The 23,654-nt window shown below is 41.2% G+C and overlaps 1 protein-coding gene across 4 annotated transcripts in view; it reads right to left on the minus strand.

Moving 5' to 3' along the window:
- EIF2AK4 (eukaryotic translation initiation factor 2 alpha kinase 4) overlaps positions 1-23,654 on the minus strand; it is a 102,838-nt gene that overhangs the window by 70,886 nt on the left and 8,298 nt on the right. For 3 of the 4 annotated variants that reach the window (XM_047766740.1, XM_047766738.1, XM_047766739.1), the window contains exons 2-6: positions 20,744-20,856; positions 17,099-17,201; positions 11,362-11,514; positions 9,375-9,455; positions 7,448-7,596 (exon numbers count right to left, since the gene is read on the minus strand). In XM_047766740.1, the coding sequence (XP_047622696.1) occupies positions 7,448-7,596; positions 9,375-9,455; positions 11,362-11,514; positions 17,099-17,201; positions 20,744-20,856 (599 nt within the window). Of the gene's footprint in view, positions 1-7,447; positions 7,597-9,374; positions 9,456-11,361; positions 11,515-17,098; positions 17,202-20,743; positions 20,857-23,654 lie in introns of those variants that run through there. The other variant, XM_047766741.1, reaches the window with a different exon arrangement.

The raw sequence follows: 23,654 nt of genomic DNA on the forward strand, positions 1-23,654 counted from the left end.
AGCAGCCTTCTCACTCCGAGCATGACCTTGACTTCCACTTTCACTGAGAATGTAAAGCAACAAGCAGTGAAACACACACTTTCTGTGGGTCCACCCAGAAAGTTACTTGGCGTTGGCACATTTTCTGTTTTCTCCAGACTCTGAGGAAGGTCAGCTACCCTGTCCTCAGTTCCCTGGAGTCTCTTCTGGGCTCCTGGTCCATCAGTTAGTCCCTTTGTCCTGTATATTCAATCTGTCCCTCAATTTTGGCTCCTTCTCTTCAGCCTAGAAATCTCTCCTGTCAGGAGACATGTTTCTACAGTATTTTCCTAGCCTCTTTTCTTTTATTTTCTATGCTGAAAACTCCATCTTGTCCTGCTTTACTCTACTCCATATTCCTGCTTGAAAAATAGTCGCAGTGCTGGCAAATGACTTAAGCTTAAGAACAAAGACCTGAAGGCATAAGTTATTCATGGTCAGCTGAATGAGGACATAATGTGTTGGTCTAGGCATGCTGGATCTGTGCAGATAGGCTCTTGGTTTGCACAGCATGATATGTCCTCTAAAGAATAAGAGGAAGATGAGTCTCATGGTCCCAAGGGGTTTATGAGCCGTCTAGTTAGCAAGATATGCATTAGCAAGGAGAACTGAGGTACAAACCTAGGCACGCAGTAGTGTTGCTGCAGATAGGCACGCCAGGCATGGCTGTCTGCAGAAGCACAATGGTGATTCTCCAGATGCTATGCATAGATAGCTGACGCCAAGCTTCCTCAATGCTAATGATTGTGAAATGCCTAAAGGTCAGAATAAAAGCTTAACCAGCTACGGGCTATGTGACTTTTAAAATAATAATAATAATAAAAAACTATATCCTGCACCTAAAACCCCCTTCTCACTTGACTTAATCCTAAAGAGCACAATAAAAGCAGTGTGGTTTCTTAAGGCAGCAATCTTGGTCCCTGAGACCTTGAGTTCCCCAGTTCCCACGTTTAATTAAGATAAATGTCTCTGTGTCTTGTTTTATGTTAACTTTTTCCTTAAGTTTCACAGCACCCATTCTTCAGCCCTCACCTGCTGAGCTGGTCTTGGCACTCTCTCACATCCATTCTTCTCTCCCTCAATCCCAGCCCAAATTTGTTCTTCATTTTCAAACTTATACATCTGCCGTCTCCACATCTGCACCTTTTACTTACTCTTCATGCCCCTGCAAGGTCATTAAAACCACCAGTTCCCTCCTACCCACTCTCAATCTGATTTTCCCCCTTGGTTCTGTTCTTTTGGTTGGAGGCATAGTCATCCATTTGGTCTGACTCATAAAAAACACCTAAGTCTCCCTGAGCTCCTAGATCTCCTGCATCTAATTGATTCCCAAGTGTCAGCTCTCCTCTCCAACTTCTCTGCACTGTTCAGGTCATCAACAAATTTCTCCTGGACACATGAAATATTTCATTATTTTTAATTTTTAAAAAATTATTTTTTTCCATTTTTAGCTGCCCTGTGGTATATGGAGTTTCCGAACCAGGGATCAGATCTGAGCCACAGTGATGACCTAAGCCACAGCTGTAGCAATGCCAGAACCTTAACCCACTGTGCTTGGCAGGGTATCAGACCCACATCCCAGGGCTCCCAAAGCACCACTCATCCCCTTGCGCTAGAGTGGGAGCTCCTGAAATACCCATTATTAACTGGGCTTCCAACCTTCAATCCTAGACATTTTCCCCTCCCCTCACCCCTCCCACACTGGCAAGACCTATTATGATTTGAGCTTCTCAGACCACATGTGTATCCACATATTCTAAGCACCAGGGAATGACTAATACATGGTGGCTCTGTTTAAAGTTCTGCTTCTCAAGTTATTTGTGCAACCAGGGGCACATGCAATTCATGGAGAAAAGGATCAGATGTAGAACCATGCGCTAGACTTATAAACAATCTGGAAGCATCTCCACATAAACTCTGCCCCCTCCAAGACTAAAATGACTAGTCCTCTTTTTGGGGGGGTTTGCTTTTTAGGACCACAGGTGTGGCATATGGAGGTTCCCAGGCTAGGGGTCGAATTGGAGCTGCAATTGCCGGCCTATGTCACAGCCATAGCAATGCCAGATCCAAGACACATCTGTGACTTACACCACAGCTCACGGTAATGCCGTACCCTTTAACCCACTGAGCAAGGCCAGGGATTGAAACTGCATCCTCATGGATATGAGTAGGGTTCGTTACTGCTAAGCCACAATAGGAATTCCAGTCTTAGTACCTTTAAGTTCTTTAGTTTGCAGTGTGTAAATGCTTGTTTTTGTTTGTTTCTTTTTTTGGCCAACCCAAGGCATATAGAGTTCCCAGGCCAGGGATCAGATCTGAGCCACAGTTGTGACCTACACCAGATTGTTAACCCACTGTGCTGGGGTGGGGATCAAACCTGCATCCCAGCATTGCAAAGATGCTGCCAATCCTGTTGTGCCACAGTGGGGACTCCTGTAAATGCTTGGTTTTAAGGTGTTTTAGAACATTAATCACCCCAGCATGACTGTTAGGTACAAGTGCAATGAGAATGTTAAGAGTGCTAGTAAGAAAAGATGTGTCATTAGGATTGAAATAAAAATAGAGATCATTTTAAAAGTGAAAGTGTCAAGAAAATGACAAATGTGATACATGCCACATAGGATAGATTGTTTGAGAGCAGGAACAGTTTTGAAGGATAAAAAGTAAATCACCCACTGGTGAAAATGGCCTTCGTTACTAAGTCTACAAATAAATGCTGGAGAGGGTGTGGAGAAAAGGAAACCCTCCTACATTGTCGGTGGGAGTATAAATTGGTACAACCACTATGGAAAATAGTATGGAAGTTCCTCAGAAAACTAAACACAGAATTACCATATGATCCAGCCAGACAAAGCTTTCACTGAAAAAGATACATGTACCCCTATGTTCACTGCAGCACTATTCACAATAGCCAAGGCATGGAAACAACCGAAATGTCCAACAATAGATGAACAGATTCAGAAGATGTGGTGCGTATATGAAATGGAATACTACTCAGCCATAAAAACGAACAAAATAATGCCATTTGCAGCAGCATGGAAGCAACTAGAGATTCTCATACTAAGTGAAGTAAGTCAGAAAGAGAAAGACAAATACCATATGATATTACTTATATGTGGAATCTAAAATATGGCACAAATGAACCTTTCTACAGAAATGAAAAAAACTTATGGACTTGGAGAGCAGACTTGTGGTTGCTAAGAAAGAGGGGGAGGGAGTGGGATGGACTGGGAGTTTGGGGTTAGTAGATGCAAACTATTGCATTTGGAGTGAATAGGCAATGAGATCCTGTTGTATAGCCCAGGGAACTACATCTGATCACTTGTGATGGAACATGATGGAAGATAATGTGAAAAAAAGAATATATATATGACTGGGTCACTTTGCAGTACAGCAGAAATTGACAGAACACTGTAAATCAAGAATAATAAGAATTTTTTTAAAGTAAATCATAAAGAGTTTGAAGAGAAGAAATAAAGAAGCAAAATCCAATGTCATTGATGTTTCCTGTTTATACGCCAAAATGTGTATATATAGGAGGCTGATACTATCGACTTTGGATTCATCAGAATTGGGTTTGAACAACCCTCTGGAATCTAATTCATTAAAAAGTAAAACAGAACCCAAACTCCAGCAGAAATAGCCATCCCAATACAAGCAAATGGCATTTAGAAGCAGTAACACTGGCGTCATTCGCCAATGATTAATTCTAGATTACAGAATGTTCAAGGGGGTTTGCAATGTCATTAGAAGTACTGATAACCACGTTATCAGTTTTTCCAAGTAGCTGTGGTAGTACACAAGGATAAAGGGCGTATTAAACAAAACTGCCAAATAACATTAACTAGGTCTTATAAATGACAGAGAATTAAGACACAGTTCAATTTTAGAAGACTAAATTAGGCATCCAGACCGTTGAGTAGTAGGCCTTTAAATTCTTTCTGCTAGAACAGTGAGTGGCTTTATGTTCTCTTTCTCTCTCTCTCTCTCTTTTTTTTTTCTTTTTGTCTTTTTAGAGCCACACCCATGGCATATGGAGGTTCCCAGGCTAGGGGTCCAATTGGAGCTACGGCTGCCAGCCTATGCCACAGCCACAGCAATGCCAGATCCGAGCCAAGATGGTGACCTACACCACAGATCATGGCAATGCCAGATCCTTGACCTGCTGAGCAAGGCCAGGGATCGAACCCGCAACCTCATGGTTCCTAGTTGAATTTGTTTCCGTTACGCCATGATGGGAACTCCTCTTTCTCTTGTTTTAAGCAGTGGAAACCTTTCTTTAAATAAAGCCTTACTAAATAAATAAATAAATACTGATTTTTGATATACCCCACTTAAAAAGAAAAGCAGAATCGCCCTGGTTAAAGAGGTTTCAGACCCTACAGGGCCAAAAAGACAGTTTCTCCCTTTTGGTTGCTTTCCCGTCTCCCCTCCCTTGATTAGATGTTCACTGAGCACGTACTGTCTCTGCCAGGCACTGTTTCAAGCCCTGAGGGAAACACAGGTGAGGTCCTTGCTCTGAAGAACTTTACACATTCATGAGAGGAGAAAGACATTAAAAAGGAAACAAATGACCATGAAGTTCAGCTAGCGGTATCTGCTATAGAGAAATTTAATAAATGGGAGAGGGAGAGAGTGGGAGGGATCAGGAGCCTGGGGTTAACGGATGCAAACTATTGCTCTTGAAATGGATTTACAATGAGATCCTGCTGTGTAGCATTGAGAACTATGTCTAGATACTTACACTGCAACACAACAATGGAAGGAAAAAGTATGTATACATACATGTGTAACTTGGTTCCCATGCTGTACAGTGGAAAACAAATAAATAAATAAATAGGGAATTAGAGAACAAGTGGGTAAGCAGGGGAGTGGCGTGGGGTTCAGGGAAGGTTTCTGAGGGGAGAACACAAGTGAGGAGAGAACTGAATGATAAGGAGGAGCCAGCCATGTGAGGAGAGTGATCAGCAGAGGCCCTGAGGTGGGCAGGAGCTTGGCTCCACCGAGGGTGAGGGAAAGGGAGAGGGAGAAGCAACAAGATGTGAAACCTTTCCTCTGCTGCTGCTCCCCTGCCGTCTACTCTCCACTAGCAGCCAGGAAGAACTTCACCTAGAGTGAATCTGATGATATTTTATTCCTGTTTAGAACCTCAAAAGGCTTCTCATTATACCTGGACTCCTGACCCAGCCAACAGAGGCCTCTGTGACACACCCCGCCCACCCCGGAACCACGGTCTCCACACCAGCTCATTCTAGCCTCACTACACAGTTTGATGAACTCTGGGCAGGACAAGCTCAGACCGCCCTTGGGTCTTCTGCACCAGCTCTTCAGCTGGGCAGCTGGCTCCTCCTCGTCATCCAGAGCCAGTACCCCTTCCAATCTAAAGCCACTGTCCTTTAGTCACTCAGGACTAATCCTTCAACCCTTGCCTTCAAACACCCAATCTAAAGTAGCCACCCAGTCTTCCTTCAATACAGCCTATTTAAATTCTCTGCAGAGCACTAGTCACTATCTGACATGTTCTTGTTTGCTTGTGGACAGTCTCCTGCAACTCAAATATAAGCTCTATGAAACCAGCTTCCTTCTTGATCTTGTTTATTGAATCCCCATAACTGTGAACAGTGTCTGGCCTTTAGTAAGTGCTCATTAAGTATCTGGTTATAGATTGTATTGCTTTTAGTTGGAGTCAATTTGAATACTGCCTGCTGACAATACTGATGACAAGGCCATCTCTGCCAACTCTAACAAATGTAGCTACTAAGTGAAAGAGTAAAATGTAACACTCTGCTTATTTCCTTTGGCTTTCCACCTCATAAAGACTAGTAAATTGCAAGGAAGAAAAAGAACCAAGAGTATGTCATAAAGTACTCTCGTATATCAAGGACTTTTTATTTCTTAACCAAAGAAGCATGAAAACTATGCTTTAAGAAAGATTGATTCTTTTCTAGTCAGTAGCCGACATGGTGCCAGAGTTCCATGCAGGTTTGTGCAACAACCTTGGCAAACAATAGAGGAAAACAATTTCTTCTTCAATGCTCATGAGGTGTCATTCTATCCAAGACATACAAATGTCATTTCACAAGCACTACTTGAAAGTTGTTTTACCTATGCCAAAGAGAAAGAAAATTTCCCATTCTTTCTTGAATAATTTGTTTATGATTTCCAATCTCAGAAGCAAGTCTAATCTTGGGCCCACTCTTTATAGTTAGCCACAAAAAAGAAAATGTTTAAACTAAAAAAAATTGTTTTTATATGTCCTTACTTGTGGCATTGATTTATTTCCACTGTTTCTAACACAAAAGGAATGTGTCATATATTTCCTAGTGAAATACTCTGACAACTTTAAACTATGTTACCTAATGGAAGCCCAGTTGGAAAAATAATCTAAATTGGAGCAAGAAGTTATAATTTTAAAAAGGAATTGTTACCAGAAACCACATTCAAGAAAACATTTAGTTCACTTTAACAGCAGGTGGTCAAATGTTAGTATCAAAATGATCTCTGAGCTGATTTTTTTTTTTTTAAAGTAGATAATTAGGGAAAGAACTGAATTCCTATAAACAAACTATCACCTAAAAGATTATATAAGCCTTTAGTTTGGTACCCAAAATATTTCTTTTTATAGAAGAAAATGTTGGTTTTGAGTGCTGCTTAGATTCTCACTCGAAATAGTTTAAACACATAAAGAAGCTGAATTATAATACCTATACCACTCAATCACCCACGTACTCACAAATGGATTCTGTACTAAAATTCCTTTCTGGTCCATAGGGGGCACAGCAAATAGAGAAGTCTCAATTCTCTAGTGGAAGAGGATATGGAGGAAGAGACAGTATCTTTCATGTGACCTCTGATGACAGGGAACAACCCAGGAACCCACTGTCAATGATGGGGAAGCCCACTGTCCTCAGTAGCAACAGGGAGGGGAGCCCTGGCAGCAAAGGCGAGGCTCCTAAAAAGCTTCTGAGGCACCTAAAAAGCAAAGCTGAGGCTTCTCGTAAAGCATTCTCTACACCTGTGCCCATTTTGGAGCATTGTCCACACCTGTGGTGGGACCCTAGGCACTACAGGCCAAAAACTCACACAGTGTGAAATCTGACTGTATGATGATTCCGATGGAAGAGAAGCTTTTAAATCACGACTGAAAATTAGATTATTAAAAGTCAGATCAAATACACTGGAGGCAAGACTGGAAAGTACTGTAACTATTAGAAAGGGGAATGAATCATAAATGGCTTCATGAAAGACACCTGGAAAGTGTTAAAACACAGGAAAATTTTATTTTACACTGCTACCTAACATACTAAGATATATAGGCTTTGGAAGTTATTAAAATTATCATGTGACAATTCCACCAAATTTCACTACAGGTTGTTTTGATCCTTTTACATTTTTTCATCCTTCCAGATCGGAAATCTCAAGGACTTACCTAGATCTTCCAGAGGAGTTGGTCCGATGTTTACCATTTCCTACAAAGTCAGGAGAGCCTCCGTGTAGCAGGGCAACTGTTCTGTTTCCTCCTGGGTCTTTTCTAGAGGTTTGATCTTGGTTTGACAAACTAGCTATTTCTAAACGTTCCTTGAAAAAAGAAAAGTAAAAGTTACTTTAGACATGAGTCATAAATGAAAGACAATCATGGTACATAATTTTTCCTATGTAGAGAGTGCAAATTTTATTTAAGCTGAATGTTTCCAGGTGTAATAAAAGTTGAACTCAACTTTTAAAAATGTAATGTCCAAATATGTACTGGTTCAAGAACTGAAGGCCAGGTAACAGTTTCAAGATAATGTGAATTTTATAAATGAAAATGTTTAGAATCATGGAATACATAAAAAGTTAGAAGAGCATGTGATGAACAGAAGGAGGCATTCAAAGAAAGCACATCAATATCCTGTAATAAACCATAATGGAAAACAAAACAAAATGTTCTAGCACCATTTGTTGAAAAGTCTATCTCTTCTCCAGAATTATATTTGTACCTGTGTCAAAAAAATCAGTTTTATATATATGGAGTGTGGGGGGTGTCTCCGTTTTTTGAATAGTCTCTTCTGACTATTGATAGAAGTAGCATTGTTCCTTTATCTATCTTGACTTCAACATTACACTATTTTGAACACTGTTAAAAAAACAAAATAGGGAGTTCCTGTTGTGGCTCATTGGTTAGTGAACCTGACTAGTATCCATGAGGACGCAGGTTTGATACCTGGCCTTGATCAGTGGGTTAAGGATCCAGCGTTGCCACAAGCCGTGGCATAGGTCGAAGACTCGGCTTGGATCTGGTGTTGCTATTGCTGTGGCTCTGGCATAGGCCGGTAGCTACAGCTCCAAATGGACCCCTAGCCTGGGAACCTCCATATGCCACAGGTGTGGCCCTAAAAAGACAAATAAATAAATAAATACATACATAATTAAAAAACAAAACAAAGAGCAGAGTGGCTGATAGGAAGGCAAATCAGACATAAGACAGGAGAGCTGGTGGGAACAGTAGTAAATTTGTGTACAGCTTTGTATGTTCACAAACGGCAGTACATTTACCTGTGGGAATAATTACATGAGACAGAAAGGGAAGCATTATCTGTCCCATTTTAAAGAATGGGGAAAATGAGTGACAGAGAATGTCCCTGTCAAGGTCACGGGGCCAGGCAGTAAAAGAGCCAAAGCTTTCAGCCAGGTGCTGCTTACTTACTGGTACATCAGTGCTTTCCTCCCACTGCTCCCTATTGTTTCCCTTACATTAAATGCCATAATTTTATAAAAGAGAATGAGCAAAATTCTCTGTGGATTTCCCCAAACATGTGTAACTGGTTTTTTGATTGAGTTGGACTTAGGAAAAATACAGGAAAAAGGACTTTATGCTTTTCCGCTGTTGGTTTTTAAACCTGCTCTGTTGAATCCTTTTCCATCTCAGAAAAAAATCTCAGGCAGATCCATGTGGTTTCCACTCAGTCTTTAGTATGAGCAGACAGTTTTGTTTTCCAAGTATTAAGAATTCCGGTTGATTACCAAAGCTTTAATCTCCTCTTCCCTTTGACATTTTTGATAAACTACTATAGTTACATAAGTCTAAGGCATCTACAGATAATATACAACTCTAAATTTTGCTACCTATTTGAAGAATCTAAAACACACAATGAATGATATTTGGGGGCTTTTTTAGTGCTTCATTTTAAGTTTTATTTCTGATAGTAACAAAGGAGGGGAAAAAGAATAATGAGGGAGGAAGGACAGGGGCCCTGATGTCTCAGACATTTAAGTATTTTAAAGACACAATAATTCAAATTTCATCAATGGAAGGAAAAAGGTATTCTATTTAGCAAAATGTAAACTCCTGGAGTAGAGCAGAACTGATAGAGTACCTGCTTAGCCATTTCTTTCCTTTTTTTCTCTTCTTTTATCTCCTCTTTCCTCCTCTGAATCTCATGAAGGATTTCACGTTGCTGAAATAAATCATAACACCATCAAATGCTGATCTTTGAAGGCCATACCACATATAAATTCTGAAATCATAAAAAAACTTTTGCATTTCAATAACTCAAGCCCTCCTCTCCTAAGAGACCTGACCGTCTAGAACTTTAGTACAAACTGTAGTTACATCAGTTTTATCAGAGATCTTTTTTTATTACTCAATGAATTTATTACATTTATAGTTGTACAATGATCATCACAATCCAATTTTATAGGATTTCCATCCCACGACCCCAGCGCATCCCCCACCCCCCGAATATCAGAGATCTTATGCAACAGGCTTCCCACTTAAATGGATGCCAAGGCTGTGGGGGGAGGGACACTTATTTCCCACCCCTCGGGTTTCCATGTGGAGGAGCTTTCGCTGCAGGAATACCACCAGCCTCTCACTTCTCCCCACCATGGACTGAGCCCCTTCTCTTTGATGTCTGCCTGTCTGCAGAGGACATGCACTTGTGGCTGTCCTCTGCTGTTGGGTATGGGCCCCAACCACAGACCTCCAGCTGCATTCCCCAATCAGCTTTCTCAGTATTAAAAAGGGCATTTTCTTTGTGTGTGTTGGGGGGCCCTGACCTGTGGCATGCAGAAGTTCCCGGGCCAGGAATCAAACCCGAGCCACAGCAGCAAGAGTCCTTAGCCACTAGGCCACCAGGGAACTCCTAAATGTGACATTTTGATCTTTACCTATTTGGCTCATCTAGCTATTGCTCATATGCGTATCTGAGTTTAGGTAGAGAAAAATGGTGTTTTTTATGAGTCCCCTAAAATTTTACGTTGTAAATACCAAAACCAATAACAGACTTACCAAAACTATAACAGAAATAATACAAGATATAAAAACATACCACAAACTTACAGCTGATTATAGCAGTATACCAAAGTAAGATGGTTAGCTAAATATCTTTATTTTCTAATAAAAATGTGTCTTCTTAAAATCAATCAAGGAACTTTAAACCCTAAATGATAGCTAGTCTACACAATAGGAGATAAGCATTAACAAAATGAATGGGACCCAAAAATACAATGTTAGCACAAGCACACAATGAACAAAATGAAGCAGGAATAAGGACCTAAGAAAAGCAAGGAGGAGTTCCTGTCATGGCTCAGCAGTAATTAACCCAACTAGTATCCATGAGGACATGGGTTCTATCCCTGGCCGCCCTCAGTGGGTTAAGGATGCGGGGTTGCCATGAGCTGTGGTGTAGGTCACAGATGTGGCTCAGATCTGGCGTTGCTGTGGCTATGATGAAGGCCAGCTGCAGCTCCTATTCTATTCCTAGCCTAGGAACTTCCATATGCCACACATTCGGCCCTAAAAAGGAAAACAAACAAACGAACCACAGGAGGGTACATCCTTATGCAAGTAGATTAAAGAAAAAAGACAAATGGTTAGTAAACATAAAAAGTTAAATTTCAGGAGTTCCCTGGTGGCTCAGCAGGTTAAGGACCTAGGGTTATCATTGCTGTGGCTCAGGTCACTACTATGGTCAAAACCAAAAAAGTTCAGTCTCTGCTCGTGGCTACTGATTTGGGCATGAGATACTTGTCCCATAGAGGGAAGAAGAGAAGAAACTCTAAAACCAAGTGAAGTCCTCAACAGCTTTACAAGTGCAGAAAGAGCACAAGAAGTTTGGTTAAACTGACGTCGTCTTCTTTTTTAATTTTAAAGACCAAGACCACAGGTTCTAGGCACAGAACCATTCACAGTATTTAGTTCCTGGTTACCCAGAGGGCTTCCTCTCACGTGAATCCATGATTCCTGGATCAAATGCTGAGCAAAACTTAAATAAATCCCAATAAGCACGTAGGCAGGGACAGTAAAAACCTAGAGGCACTCGCAGTCCTCCAGGCTGGTTATCGTGGTGACCAGGGTCTCACCTCCTGTTCCTCTTTCCGCTTGGCCTCCAACTGCCTCCGCTGCTCCTCCTGAGCCTGCCTTTCCAGCATTTCCTCATGAAAAGACTTGGGAGGGGGCTTGTTGTGCTCGCTGAGAAATAACTGCACGTGGTAAGCCAGTTCAAATATCATCACCTAAACATAAGGGTGGAAATCAACCACAAATGGTCAAGTGATGGGAAGACAGGGCCCAAAGGTGAGACTACAGGAAAACATGCAGGCCTACCGAGCCCCTCTCACCATGGGGACAGTCATTTAATGTGACATGTTCTGAATTACTTATAGGATGCAACCACAGCAGGAAAAAGCTTTTATAGCACTCATCTCAAGATAAATCACTATCTAGATAAATAAAAAGCTTCGCTTTTCTTCTGCAGTCCTAGTTAACTGATTGGCATTTTCTGTAGAATAAATCCAATAAAATCGTTTTCCGTATTAATAAATCTGGTAAAATATTTAAGACTTCATAAAAGTAAAAACTATCTTCCCAACTAGAAAACCTGCCTACACGATGACAGCTGAGCAGAGAATAATCATAATGCTGAGAGCTTTTGTCTATCTATACAGCATACGGAAAACATCCTACTGGGGTACAGAGGCAAATATTTAAAGGCCTCACATCTCCCTGCTAGTAAAGGGCCAGTAGGAGGCTAATCAATACCTAGGAAGCATTTCATTTCCACCTAGGGAAGCATTCACAGTATCTGAAGGAAAAAAGCCCCCCGCCCACAGACAAGCTATGTGAACACAGGAAGCCACTTTTCCCTCCCCTAGGAATCCTAAATCATACCTAAGTTGGTAAATCAACAGAACAAGGGTTTCTGGAACCCCACACTGACTAATTACCCCAACCCTCAAAACACCAAGAGTGCCAAGCTCTTCCTGCAGATGAAGACGACTTTGAAATTTCTTTTTCCTCAATTACAACGAAGCAGATTAAAATTTCTTGTTTCAGAAAGAATGTAACAGGAGCTCCCTGGTAGCGTAGCAGGTTAACAATCTGGTATTGTCACTGCTGCAGCTCGGGTCACAGCCATGGCTCGGGTTCGATCCCTGGCCTGGAAACTTCTGTATACCTAAAAGAAAAAAAAAAATTAAAAATTTAAAAAAAAAATAAAGGACTTAACAGAGTGGTAAAAAAGTAACAGAAGTCACTGTACACAAGAATATAAAAGTTAGTTCGCTTGGTGTTCACCATTCTCTTGAAGAGAAACCATAGCTATTGTCGGGGGAAGTTAAAGTAATGTTTTTTGGGGTGCGCTCACGGCATGTGTAAGTAAGTTCCCAGGCCAGAGACTGAATCCATGCCAGAGCAGCAACAATGCTGGATCTGTAACCCGCTGTGCCACCACAAGGAAACTCCAAACGTATTTTTTATTATACCAGAAGCCGGGGCTTTCAATGGATATACTTCTATTTACAGTTGGGAAACAGTAGTCTAGAGCCTAAGAGGCAAATTATTCTATGAAAACCTCTTTGAAGGAAAGCTGGCGAAAGAAGGCAGATTCCGTTACATTAAGGGAAATGATTTCTATACCAGAAAGGAGCCAGCAGCCATGCAGTGCTTTTCTTTTGCTAACCTATTTACTAGCATTTTCTGGACAAATCTGATAAAAACATCTAAGACTGCATGTAAATAACAGCTACTCTCCAAACTGGCTCTGGTCCTCCTCTCCCTCAGACCTAAAGAGTTCACTCCCTTGTTTCTCTCAGGTCTCTGCTTAAATGTCACCTTATCAGGGGCCTCTCCTGACCTCCGTATTTATATAGTAGCCACTCCACCTCACCTTGAAAAACACACCTGTATTAGTCAGGGTTCTCCACACACACACACACACACACACACACACACACACACACACACACACACACGCACACACAGAGTCATCCCTTGGTATCCACTGATGCTCAAGTCCCTTATATAAAATGATGCTGTATTTCCATATAACCTACCAGGATTTCCATATATCCTTCCGCACATACTTTATATGATCTCTAGATTACTTACAATACGTAATAGCATGAAAATACCATTAAGTAATTGTAAATACCATGCAAATGCTATGTAAACAGTTGTGGCATGAGGCAAATTGAAATTTTGCTTTTTGGAACTTTCTGGATTTTTTTTCCTGAATATTTTTGATCCATGGTTGCCTGAGTCCCCAGATGCAACATCCACAGATACAGATGTATGTGCATATGGGGAGGGGAAGGGGGAGGGGGGAGAGAGAGAGAGGGAGAGAGAGGGAGAGAGAGAGAGAGGAAGACTGAGACTGATTTTAAAGGACTGGTTTGTGTGATCATAAAGGCTGGTAAGTCTAAAATCTGCAAGGTAAGCCAGCAGGCTGGTGACCCAGCTGATGTTGTAGTTCAAGTTGGAAGGCCATCTCTTGGCAATCCCCTCCAGAGAGGCCATTCTTTTGCTGTTAAAGCCTTAAACTGATTGGGTGAGGCTACTCATTTAAATGTTAATCTCATCTGAAAAATACCTTCACAGAAACATCTAGAAGAATGTCTGGTCAAATATCTGGGTACCCTGGCCTAGCCAACTGACACATAAAATTATCCATCACAATTTCCATTAGAAGAGCTAAAATAAAAAAGTGACAACATCAAATACTGGCAAGGACATGAAGAAATTGGATCACTCACATATTGTTGGTGAGACTGTAAAGTGGTACAGCCAATCTGGAAACTTTTGGCCATTTCTTAAAAAAACTAAACCTGCTACTATCATACACTCGTAATTGTACTCTTGGGTATTTATTCCAAATAATGAAAACTTATGTTTATACAAAAACCTGTACATAAATGTTTATAGCAGCTTTAATTTTAACAGCTCCAAACTTGAAACAATCTGGTCATCTTTCATCTGGTGGATGGCTAAACAAACAGTGATGCATTGATAAGATGGAATATTACTTAGTAATTAAAAGTAACAACTACTGGACTTCCCATGGTGGCTCAGCAGAAATGAATCTGATTAGCATCCATGAGGACACAGGTTCGATCCCTCACCTTGCTCAGTGGGTTAAGGATCTGGTGCTGCTGTGAGCTGTGGTGTAGGTCACAACTCAGCTCAGATCCCACATTGCTGTGCCTGCTGTGTAGGCTGGCAGCTGTAGCTCTGATTTGACTCCTAGCCTGGGAACCTCCACATGCAGCATCTAGGCACCTGAAAAAGAAAAAAAAAAAAAAAGAGAAGAAAGAAAGAAAAAAGCCGAACTCGTGGACAGAGAGAACAGAATGGTGTTACCAGGAGCTGGAAAGGGTAGAGGGTGGGAAAAAAGGGGAAATATGTTGGTCAAAGGGTACAAACTTCCAGTTATAAGATAAATAAGTTCTGCAGATCTAATGTATGGCATAGTGATTATAGTTAATACTGTACTGCAAAAAATTTTTTAAAATATCACAAATCATGAATCCAAGAAAGCAGAGGTGAATTTTCAATACAAATGCATATTATTTTTCAATTAGTCATTACACTACACTAGAAGGAACTTAAACTGGAAAGAACTTTGGAATAATTCCCAAGGCCTACTCTTCTTTTTTTGGTCTGAGCTATTCTGCAAGCACTTTGGGTACCTTAGCCATCACTGAAGTTCTTAAAAACACAGCTTAGGTGAGCAAAGTTTTATAGCCCAAAAGCACCTCAGGGGATGCTGTGACTGTGTTACAGAATGTGAGTGAAATACTTTCTTAGAGGTCACTTTTCTAGAGGTCCAAAATAGATCTAGAGGCCTAGGGTTAGTCCGTACTTAATTCCTCTCAGTTTTTATAGGAAGAAATAGTTAAGTGTGAGCTGCCTAGGCAAAAACACTGAGTGATTTTTTTTTTTCATAGTTGATTCACAATGTTCTGTCAATTTCTTTTGTACAGCAAAGTGACCCAGTTATACACATATATACATTCTTTTTCTCATATTATCTTCCATGATATTGCATCACAAGTGATTGGGTTTGTTCCCTGTGCTATACAGCAGGATCTCATTGCTTACCACTCCAAATGCAATAGTTTGAATCTACTAATCTCAAACTCCCAGTCCATCTCACTCCCTCCCCCTTCCCCTTGGCAACCACAAGTCTGTTCTCTATGTCCATGAGTTTGTTTCCATTCTATTGATAGGTTCATTTGTGCCATATTTTAGATTCCACATATAAGTGATATCATATGGTATTTGTCTTTCTCTTTCTGACTTACTTCACTTATTATGAGAATCTCTAATTCCAACCATGTTGCTGTTTAAATGGCATTATTTAGTTCTTTTTATGGCTGAGTAGTATTACATTGTGTATGTGTACCACATTTTCTTAATCTAGTCAACAAACAACCAATTGAAAAATGGGCAAAAGACCTGAATAGACATTTCTCCAAAGACATATGGATGGCCAACAGGCATATGAAAAAATGCTCAACATCACTAATTATTAGAGAAATGCAAATCAAAACTATAATGAGGTACTACCTCACACAGGTCAGAATGGCTATTATGAATAAGTCTACAAATAGATTTATTAATGCTGGAGGAGGTGTGAAGAAAAGGGAACCCTTCTGTACTGTTGGTGGGAATGTAAATTGGTACAACCACCATGGAAAACAGGATGAAGGTTCCTCAGAAAACTAAATATAGAACTACCATATGACTGAGAAATCCCCACTCCTGGGCATATATCTGGACAAAACTTTCATTCAAAAAGATACATGCATTCTCGGCATTCCCGTCATGGCACAGTGGTTAATGAATCCGACTAGGAACCATGAGGTTGCGGGTTCGATCCCTGGCCTTGCTCAGTGGGTTAAGGATCCGGCATTGCTGTGAGCTGTGGTGCAGGCTGCAGACACGGCTCAGATCCCAAGTTGCTGTAGCTCTGGCATAGGCTGGTGGCTACGGCTCCGATTAGATCCCTAGCCTGGGAACCTCCACATACGCAGGAGCGGCCCTAGAAAAAGCAAAAAGACCAAAAAAAAAAAAAAAAAAGATTTATGCATTCTTACGTTCACTGCAGCACTACTTACAATAGCCAAGACATGGAAACAACACTGAGTGGTCTTACATGAAAGTGACGATTATACTTAAGAGATAATACCCACAGTATACAGAGATAATGCACACCACAAAACTCTGCCCTGAGAAGTCACCAGCCTAGCCCTCCAGAGAGAATTCTGCCACCCAAGGGGGAGCTCATGTAGCCCCTGATGTCAGAGGATTAAAAAAGAATCAGTGCTGAACTAGGTATAAATGCTCAACTATAAAAGGGACATTGAAGGAGGTGAGTGTGTCACTAACTATCAAGAAGGAAAACAATTAGTTCTTCTGATGTGAAAAGGAGAGAGGTGGCAAAGTTTGATCAGAAATCACCCTGCAAACATTTTCCAACATGAAGGTTCAAGTCAAGATCAGGTCATGATGCCAGCTCCAAAGTTTGCCAAAGGTATGGCCAGGTTTCTATGGAGTGTTTTCAGAAGAATTCTTAAGCATCAATAGTACCATCTATATACACTCTACAATTTGTCATTCATAAGCACTATAAACTAAAGAAATACAAACTGCAATGCTTCCTTTTGTAGATAGCAATAAAAAACAAAACATCCTAGTGAAATTTAGATGTGAGGTACAATGGGAAAGCCTTTAACCCAAAGACAAGGCAAGAAGGCAAGCCCTGGTGAACATGATGAAATTTTTACTGTCCTCTTGTAATTCCAGTTTAACAAAGCATACCTCGCCACAATGTTTCTTGGCCACTTCTTCTAGGCGTGACTTTAACAAGTTAACACTTTCATTTGACAGACCTTTGGCATTCTTTAATTCTATTTCAGGGACTCTGGAAAAGAAAGAAAGAGAGAAAGAAAAAGGAGTTATTTCAGAAAGTATAGATTATCTGCATTAATATTTGCTAAGTTCCAAGCTTGGGGATTTCATAAGGGCCTCATCTGTGAAACCCTCTGTACTTCCAGCAAGGTTTCCTTCATGTCAACAGGGTTTCAACTCTACTTCAGCATCTCCACTAACACTGTGCTCAACATGGAGCCACCTGTAGGCTGTGGGGCAGAAGTGGGCTGGCCCGTTGTCCACGCGGACTGTCAGGGGCTCTGCTCCCACAGATGACCACACTTACTGGGGCTTGATCAAGTGTCTCTCCAACTCCTAGTCTCTGATTTCAGCTTTACTATCTGATTCAAATTTCCAACATCAACTACTATTTACTGCCTACTTTAAAAAAATCACTGCAGCTCTGTGTGTGACTCTAGCCTGGTAACTTAATGAATGGTGTACTCCCTCATATGGTAACACTCGATCCTTGCTCACCCCCCAGTGTCCATTAACTCTGACAGCTTACCTGCAGTAGTCCAAATACTTTGTACCTTTGTGTGCTCTAGAATAAGGCATGACAAGAATAACTGGGCAAGATGGAGCCACAGCGATCCAGTCAATATTTCCACCACAGGCTGTGTCCCAGTTGCTCATTCTGACTCTCACTCAGTCATGTACACATCTAGTCCTGTGCACTCTGCAAACTCTTAAGGATGCCTACCACACTGTCCTCTTCATCCCTACAGAGCGCAACTAAGAGTCACCACCTCCTATCTGGGGAAAGTACAACCAGCCCTTGGGGTCCCACTTATTTCCAACCCATAAACATCCAATAACAATTCATGGAGATGAAGTAGGCTTCATTTAATTGTACAGAAGAGAAGATGATTCATCACTTCCCACCAAGCATTTCTGAGTAATTCATGGGATTTTACTTTGATGAAGCCTTACTGTTTACATACTTATGCATTCTCTCAATGCTTCAGTGTGACAGATCGCTACAATCATCATCTGTTTGGATAGATGGAAACCTGAAAGAAGGTACTGGGTCTACATATGGTCCATGTAACCCAGGGTTCTCTCTCTCACAGTGGCATCTATTTTGCAGAAAAGAAAAGTTTTCCTGCACCACATCATCTCCAAAGATTAGGAATATTCTCCTAAGTCAAGACTTACATAATTATTTTAAAAAAATCAAGCAGTCTTTATATAGCAATATTAATAGAATGGTGAAAAATTCACTTGCAACACTAATTAAACTTGCTTTAAATTTTCCAACGTTCTCTTTATGCTCTTGCTACATAATTCATAATTGTATGGACCTGACATTATAACATTTACCTTTTTAACTTTTTAAATAAGTATTTGCAGAATGCAATTGTGTTTAAATGTATATATTTTATTCTGTAAAAAATAAAAATAAAATTTCAGAATAAAAAAAAAGTGGAAAAAAAATAAGTATTTTCATGTTGTTTCTTAAATAATCAGCCCATAATACTTCTTCCAAGTGGATGCATGAAGATTTACCTGAAACTCTAATGCAGTGGTTCTCAACCAGGGGTGGTTGTCCCCTCCCCACAGGGGACATCTGTCAATGTCAAGAGAGCAAGGAAACTCTCTGACCCTCCCCAGATTCCTTGTCTAAGCATCTCTTCCATCTGGGGGGTCCTGAACTGTATCTCTTATAATAAATTGGTAACAGTAAGTGAAGTGCCTTCCTGAGCTCTATCAGTTGTAATAGCAAATTATCAAACCTTGTGTGTTTGGGGAGGGGTGCGGTCATGGGAACCTGCGAATTTATAACCAGCTGATGAGAAGTCCTGGAACTTGCAACTGGCATCTGAAGTCTTGTGGGACTGAGCGCCTAACCCACCTATCAATAACTATGGATAACTAGTGTCAGAATTGAACTGAATTGTTTGGACACCTGGCTGGTATTGGAAAAGACACCACCTATTTGTTGTGAGGAAAAATAAAACCTAGAGGAGCTCCCTGGTGGCTCATCAGGCTAAGAATCTCGCTTGTCACTGCAGTGGCTCAGGTCACTGCTGTGGCATGGGTTTGACCCCTGGACCCAGAACTTCTGCATGCTGTGGGCGCCCCCCCCCCCAAAAAAAAAAGGTAAAAAAATAAAACCTAGAGAGGCACTGTCTCATTTTTATTTCATAAAATTAATCACCCTTTAATTAATTCATTAACCAACTTTCTATATACCTGCTATATTTATTCTATGTATAGAGTTTGGAGTAAGTGAGTTATGAACTTTGAGGAGCTCATTTTGACCTTTCTGTATTTTCATGTTCTCTATCACCTCTTAAAATAACAAATTCCACAAATTTAGTACACACTGTGTAAGGCAGCACTTCCTTTTATCTGTCACTGATTCTCCATACAACAAGCTCAAACCATAAAACATCACCAAGTCAAACTGCTTTTCTACATGGAATGTCTGGAGAGAGGTTACATAGACTATGCATGGTGCTTCCAAAAAAGAAGACTCAAGGATTTCTTGTTGTGGCTCAGTTCTTGTTGTGGCTCCATGAGGATGCAGGTTCCATCCCTGGCCTTGTTCAGTGGGTTAAGGATCTGGCATTGCCATGAGCTGTGGTGTAGGTCGCAGACACAGCTCAAATCCCACGTTGCTATTGCTATGGCTGTGGTGTAGGCTGGCAGCTGTAGCTCAATTTGACTCCTGGCCTAGGAACTTCCATATACTGCACATGTAGCCCTGGAAAAAAAAAAAAAATACTCGAGGGAGTTCCCTGGTGATCTAGAGTTTAAGACTTAGCACTTTCATCACTGTGGCCTGGGTTCAATTCCTGGTCTGGGAACTAAGCTTCCACATCAAACAATGCACACCACAGCCAAAAAAAAAAAAAAAAAAAGAAAGAAAACAAACAAACAAACAAACAAATCACATGAGTCCTCATAGCTAATGCTTTTTCTCTACCAGGAGTTTGCAACCAGAGGGCGTATTACCTTCAGGGGGTGTTTGGAAATATGTGAGGCTTTTGGCTGTCTCACAGACTGGAGAACTGTCTTGGCATTCATGTGTAGAGACCAGCGATGGAACAGCTCAGTGAAGACTTGCTGGCAGAGCTCCCCAGAAATGAGCAACTCTCAATCTTCCTTCACACTAGGAACTAAAGGTCCCATTAGGCCCAGAAGGCTACTCTAAACCCTGATGCCAGTCATACTTTAAAACAAAGTACACAAGCTTTTATAGTCACCACACCTTATTTTTTTCTTCTAAACAGTTCCTCTTCCTAGTTTATGAAGAATCGAATAAACACATCAGGCGAAGCAAACATTAGTCACAGAGCAAATATTAGTAACCACAGAGACTACTAACTATAAGCTGACTTAACAGGAGACAGGTTTCATGAAAATGTCTATTGCTGATGTAGTTTTGATGAAAGGCAGGTGATAGGAAAAAATTTTTACATGGAACAGGTGAGCAAGAACAAGAAAATATAATCAACTTCACCCTGTTTCTGTGTTTTCAAAACTGAGAGCTGAAATCACATCAAAGCTATTTATAAATGTACTCACACATCTGGATAGGTGGGTGGGCATTTAACTCTCAAATCCACTTTCACATATACTTCTTCACCAGTCAGGCCCTGAGGGTACAGCACTAAATTGATTTCTGGAGGCTCTTTGACCTAAAAGAGAAAAAAGAACATCTTTTCTTTTCTCTGGAGAGCCAGTCATTAATGATTAAGATAATCATTATTTCAGCTCAAAAATTCTACTTTTCAAATATTACACATAATTTTATGTCATATAGGTGTTTGGTCATATCTTCCTAAAGCATGAATGGTGCCACAGAGAACGCATTTGTGCCAACAAAACCAGTGCCACAAAGAATGCATTTTTATTTTCCAAGCCATCAAAGGAGTGACTTGAAATTTTATGTACCCTCCATTCATTCAAATGTTACTGGGTAATGACATTCCGGGTGTTGTCCTAGACACTGGGAGCTCATGGGCCAATCTAGACAGACATGAACCCAGCCAGATGACACTAACTAGGAGACAAATGAATAATGTCCAACAGAGATGAGTGTTGTCAAGAAAACACGGCTAAGGAGTTCCCATTCTGGCTCAGCGGGTTAAGAACCCAAAATAGTGTCCATGAGGATGCAGGTTTGATCCCTGACCATGCTCGTGGGTTAAAGATCTGGCACTGCTGCAAGCTACAGCATAGGTGGCAGATGCACCTTGGATCTGGTGTTGCTAGGGCTGTGGTGTAGGCTGGCAGCTGCAGCTCCAATTTGACCCCTAGCCTGGGAACTTCTATAGGCCACAGGTTTGGCCCTAAAAAGAAAAAAAACGCAAAAAAAAAAAAAAGGAAAACAAAGCCAAGCCTGGAACACAGTAGTGGAAGAGGAGAAGGTATTCAAACAGGTGGGTTGGGGAAGGCCCCTTGAGCAGGGGATTCTTCAACTGAGACTCAAATAGCAAAATAATAAGTGAAAACCTTGACATGGAGAAATCTGAGAATTCTAAAATTGTGTATGCTTTCAACCAACTAATTCCACCAAATACTTAAATATTCTATTGTCTTTTATTTATATATGCCTCTTCCAAATAGGATTTGAGGCAGTTTATTTGACCTGTATGTCATGAGAAATGGGAGGCTGAGGGCACAGGTATGTGTCTGGTCCAGGCACATTACCAGCTCTGTGAGGTAGGTGTCACCTCCATTTCACAGACCAGGCAGCTCAGGCTGAGAGTTTCAGTTTGCCCACAAATGCAGTGACAAGGTGGGACTTCGAATTGAACTTCAACTCCCGAACCTGTTTCTAGTCCATTAGCCACTCCCCTGTGAATGCCAATGCTGAGTTGCTGTGACTGAGCCTTGACTTTGCCTTGGAATCTCGTGGCAGCCAGGGCAAGAAGAGAAATGCAGCATTATTAGAAAAGAGAAAACATAAAAACTCTTTTGGGAGCAATAAAGTACTCAGCAACACTCAATTCTAATCAAAATTTATAATGCAAACCTTACACATGATAGCCTGAGTTATACAATCAACTACGTATATAGGATAGGTAAGCTCAGTTTTTCTATGGATTTATAATAATCTTTGACCAAAGCTGTGTCAAGGCTCCAGGAAAGCACAATTCTGTGAATGCGGTCCTGGGGAGGATAAACATCCTGTGACCTCAAGGCCTTCATCCATTCAGCCACCCATCATGCCTCATCACCCACATTTACGGAGCACTTGCTGACTCTGTCAGGTGCTATTAGCATACACAGCTGAGAAAAGAGTGGTTTCAGGTATCATGGAACTTCTGGCCTAGTGGGAGAAAACATACATAACATGTATGTACAAGTTTAGAAAATGCTATTGAAGAGATGATGTGATATCCCTGAATGGTGATAGAATAGGCCAAGCCAAAATATGCAACTTGGGCGTAAGGACTGTATTGGGTTAAAGTTTCCTGAAAACAGCAATTGCAAGAAGGGCATCCTAACCTCCCTCTTCTTCCTGAAAACAGGAGATAAAACTCCATGTCAAAGATGCCCTCCTAGGAGTTCTCTGGTGGCTCAATGGGTTGAGGACCTCAAGTTGTCACTGCTGTGGCTGAGGCACTTCTGCATGTTGTGGGAGAGGCCAAAAAAAATGCCCTGCTGTATCAGAAGAAAGAAATATTCTTATTACTGGAAACAGGGAGTTGAGCCCAAGATAAGTCAGTAAAAAAAGACCTTATTAAAGTAACTCTTATCTTCCGTGGCTCCCCATATATATATTTTTTTCTTTTTCTTTTGCTTTTTTAGGGCCGCACTTGCAGCACATGGAGGTTCCCAGGCTAGGGGTCCAATCGGAGCTACAGATGCCAGCCTACATCACAGCCACAGCAATGCCAGATCCAAGCTGAGTCTGTGACCTAGACCACAGCTCATGGCAATGCCGGATCCCAGTTAACCCAGATCACAGTTAACCCAGTGAGGGAGGCCAGGGATCGAACCCACAATCTCAGGGTTCCTAGTCGGATTCGTTTCCGCTGCGCCACGAAGGGAACTTCTTTTTCTTTTTCACAGCTACACCTGCAGTATATGGAAGTTCCTGGGCTAGGGGGTCGAATTGGAGCTGCAGCTGCCAGCCTACACCACAGCCACAGCAATGCCAATCTGAGTTGCATCTGCTATCTACACCAGAGCTCATGACAATGCCAAATGCTTATAGAGGCCAGGTATCAAACCCACATCTTCACATATACTATGTCAGGTTCTTAACCCATTGAACTACAATGGGAACTCCTCTTCCTATCTATCTATATATCTATATCTACAAATATATATATATTTTTAGGGCCACACCTGGGGCATATGAAGGTTCCCAGGCTAGGGGTCGAATCAGAGCTACAGCTACTGGCTTACGCCATAACCACAGCAACACAGGATCCGAGCCGAGTCTGTGACCTACACCACAGCTCATGGCAATGCCGGATCACCG

The sequence above is a fragment of the Phacochoerus africanus genome, chromosome 2 (genome assembly GCF_016906955.1).
Source record: "Phacochoerus africanus isolate WHEZ1 chromosome 2, ROS_Pafr_v1, whole genome shotgun sequence".
Taxonomy (NCBI): Eukaryota; Metazoa; Chordata; class Mammalia; order Artiodactyla; family Suidae; genus Phacochoerus; species Phacochoerus africanus.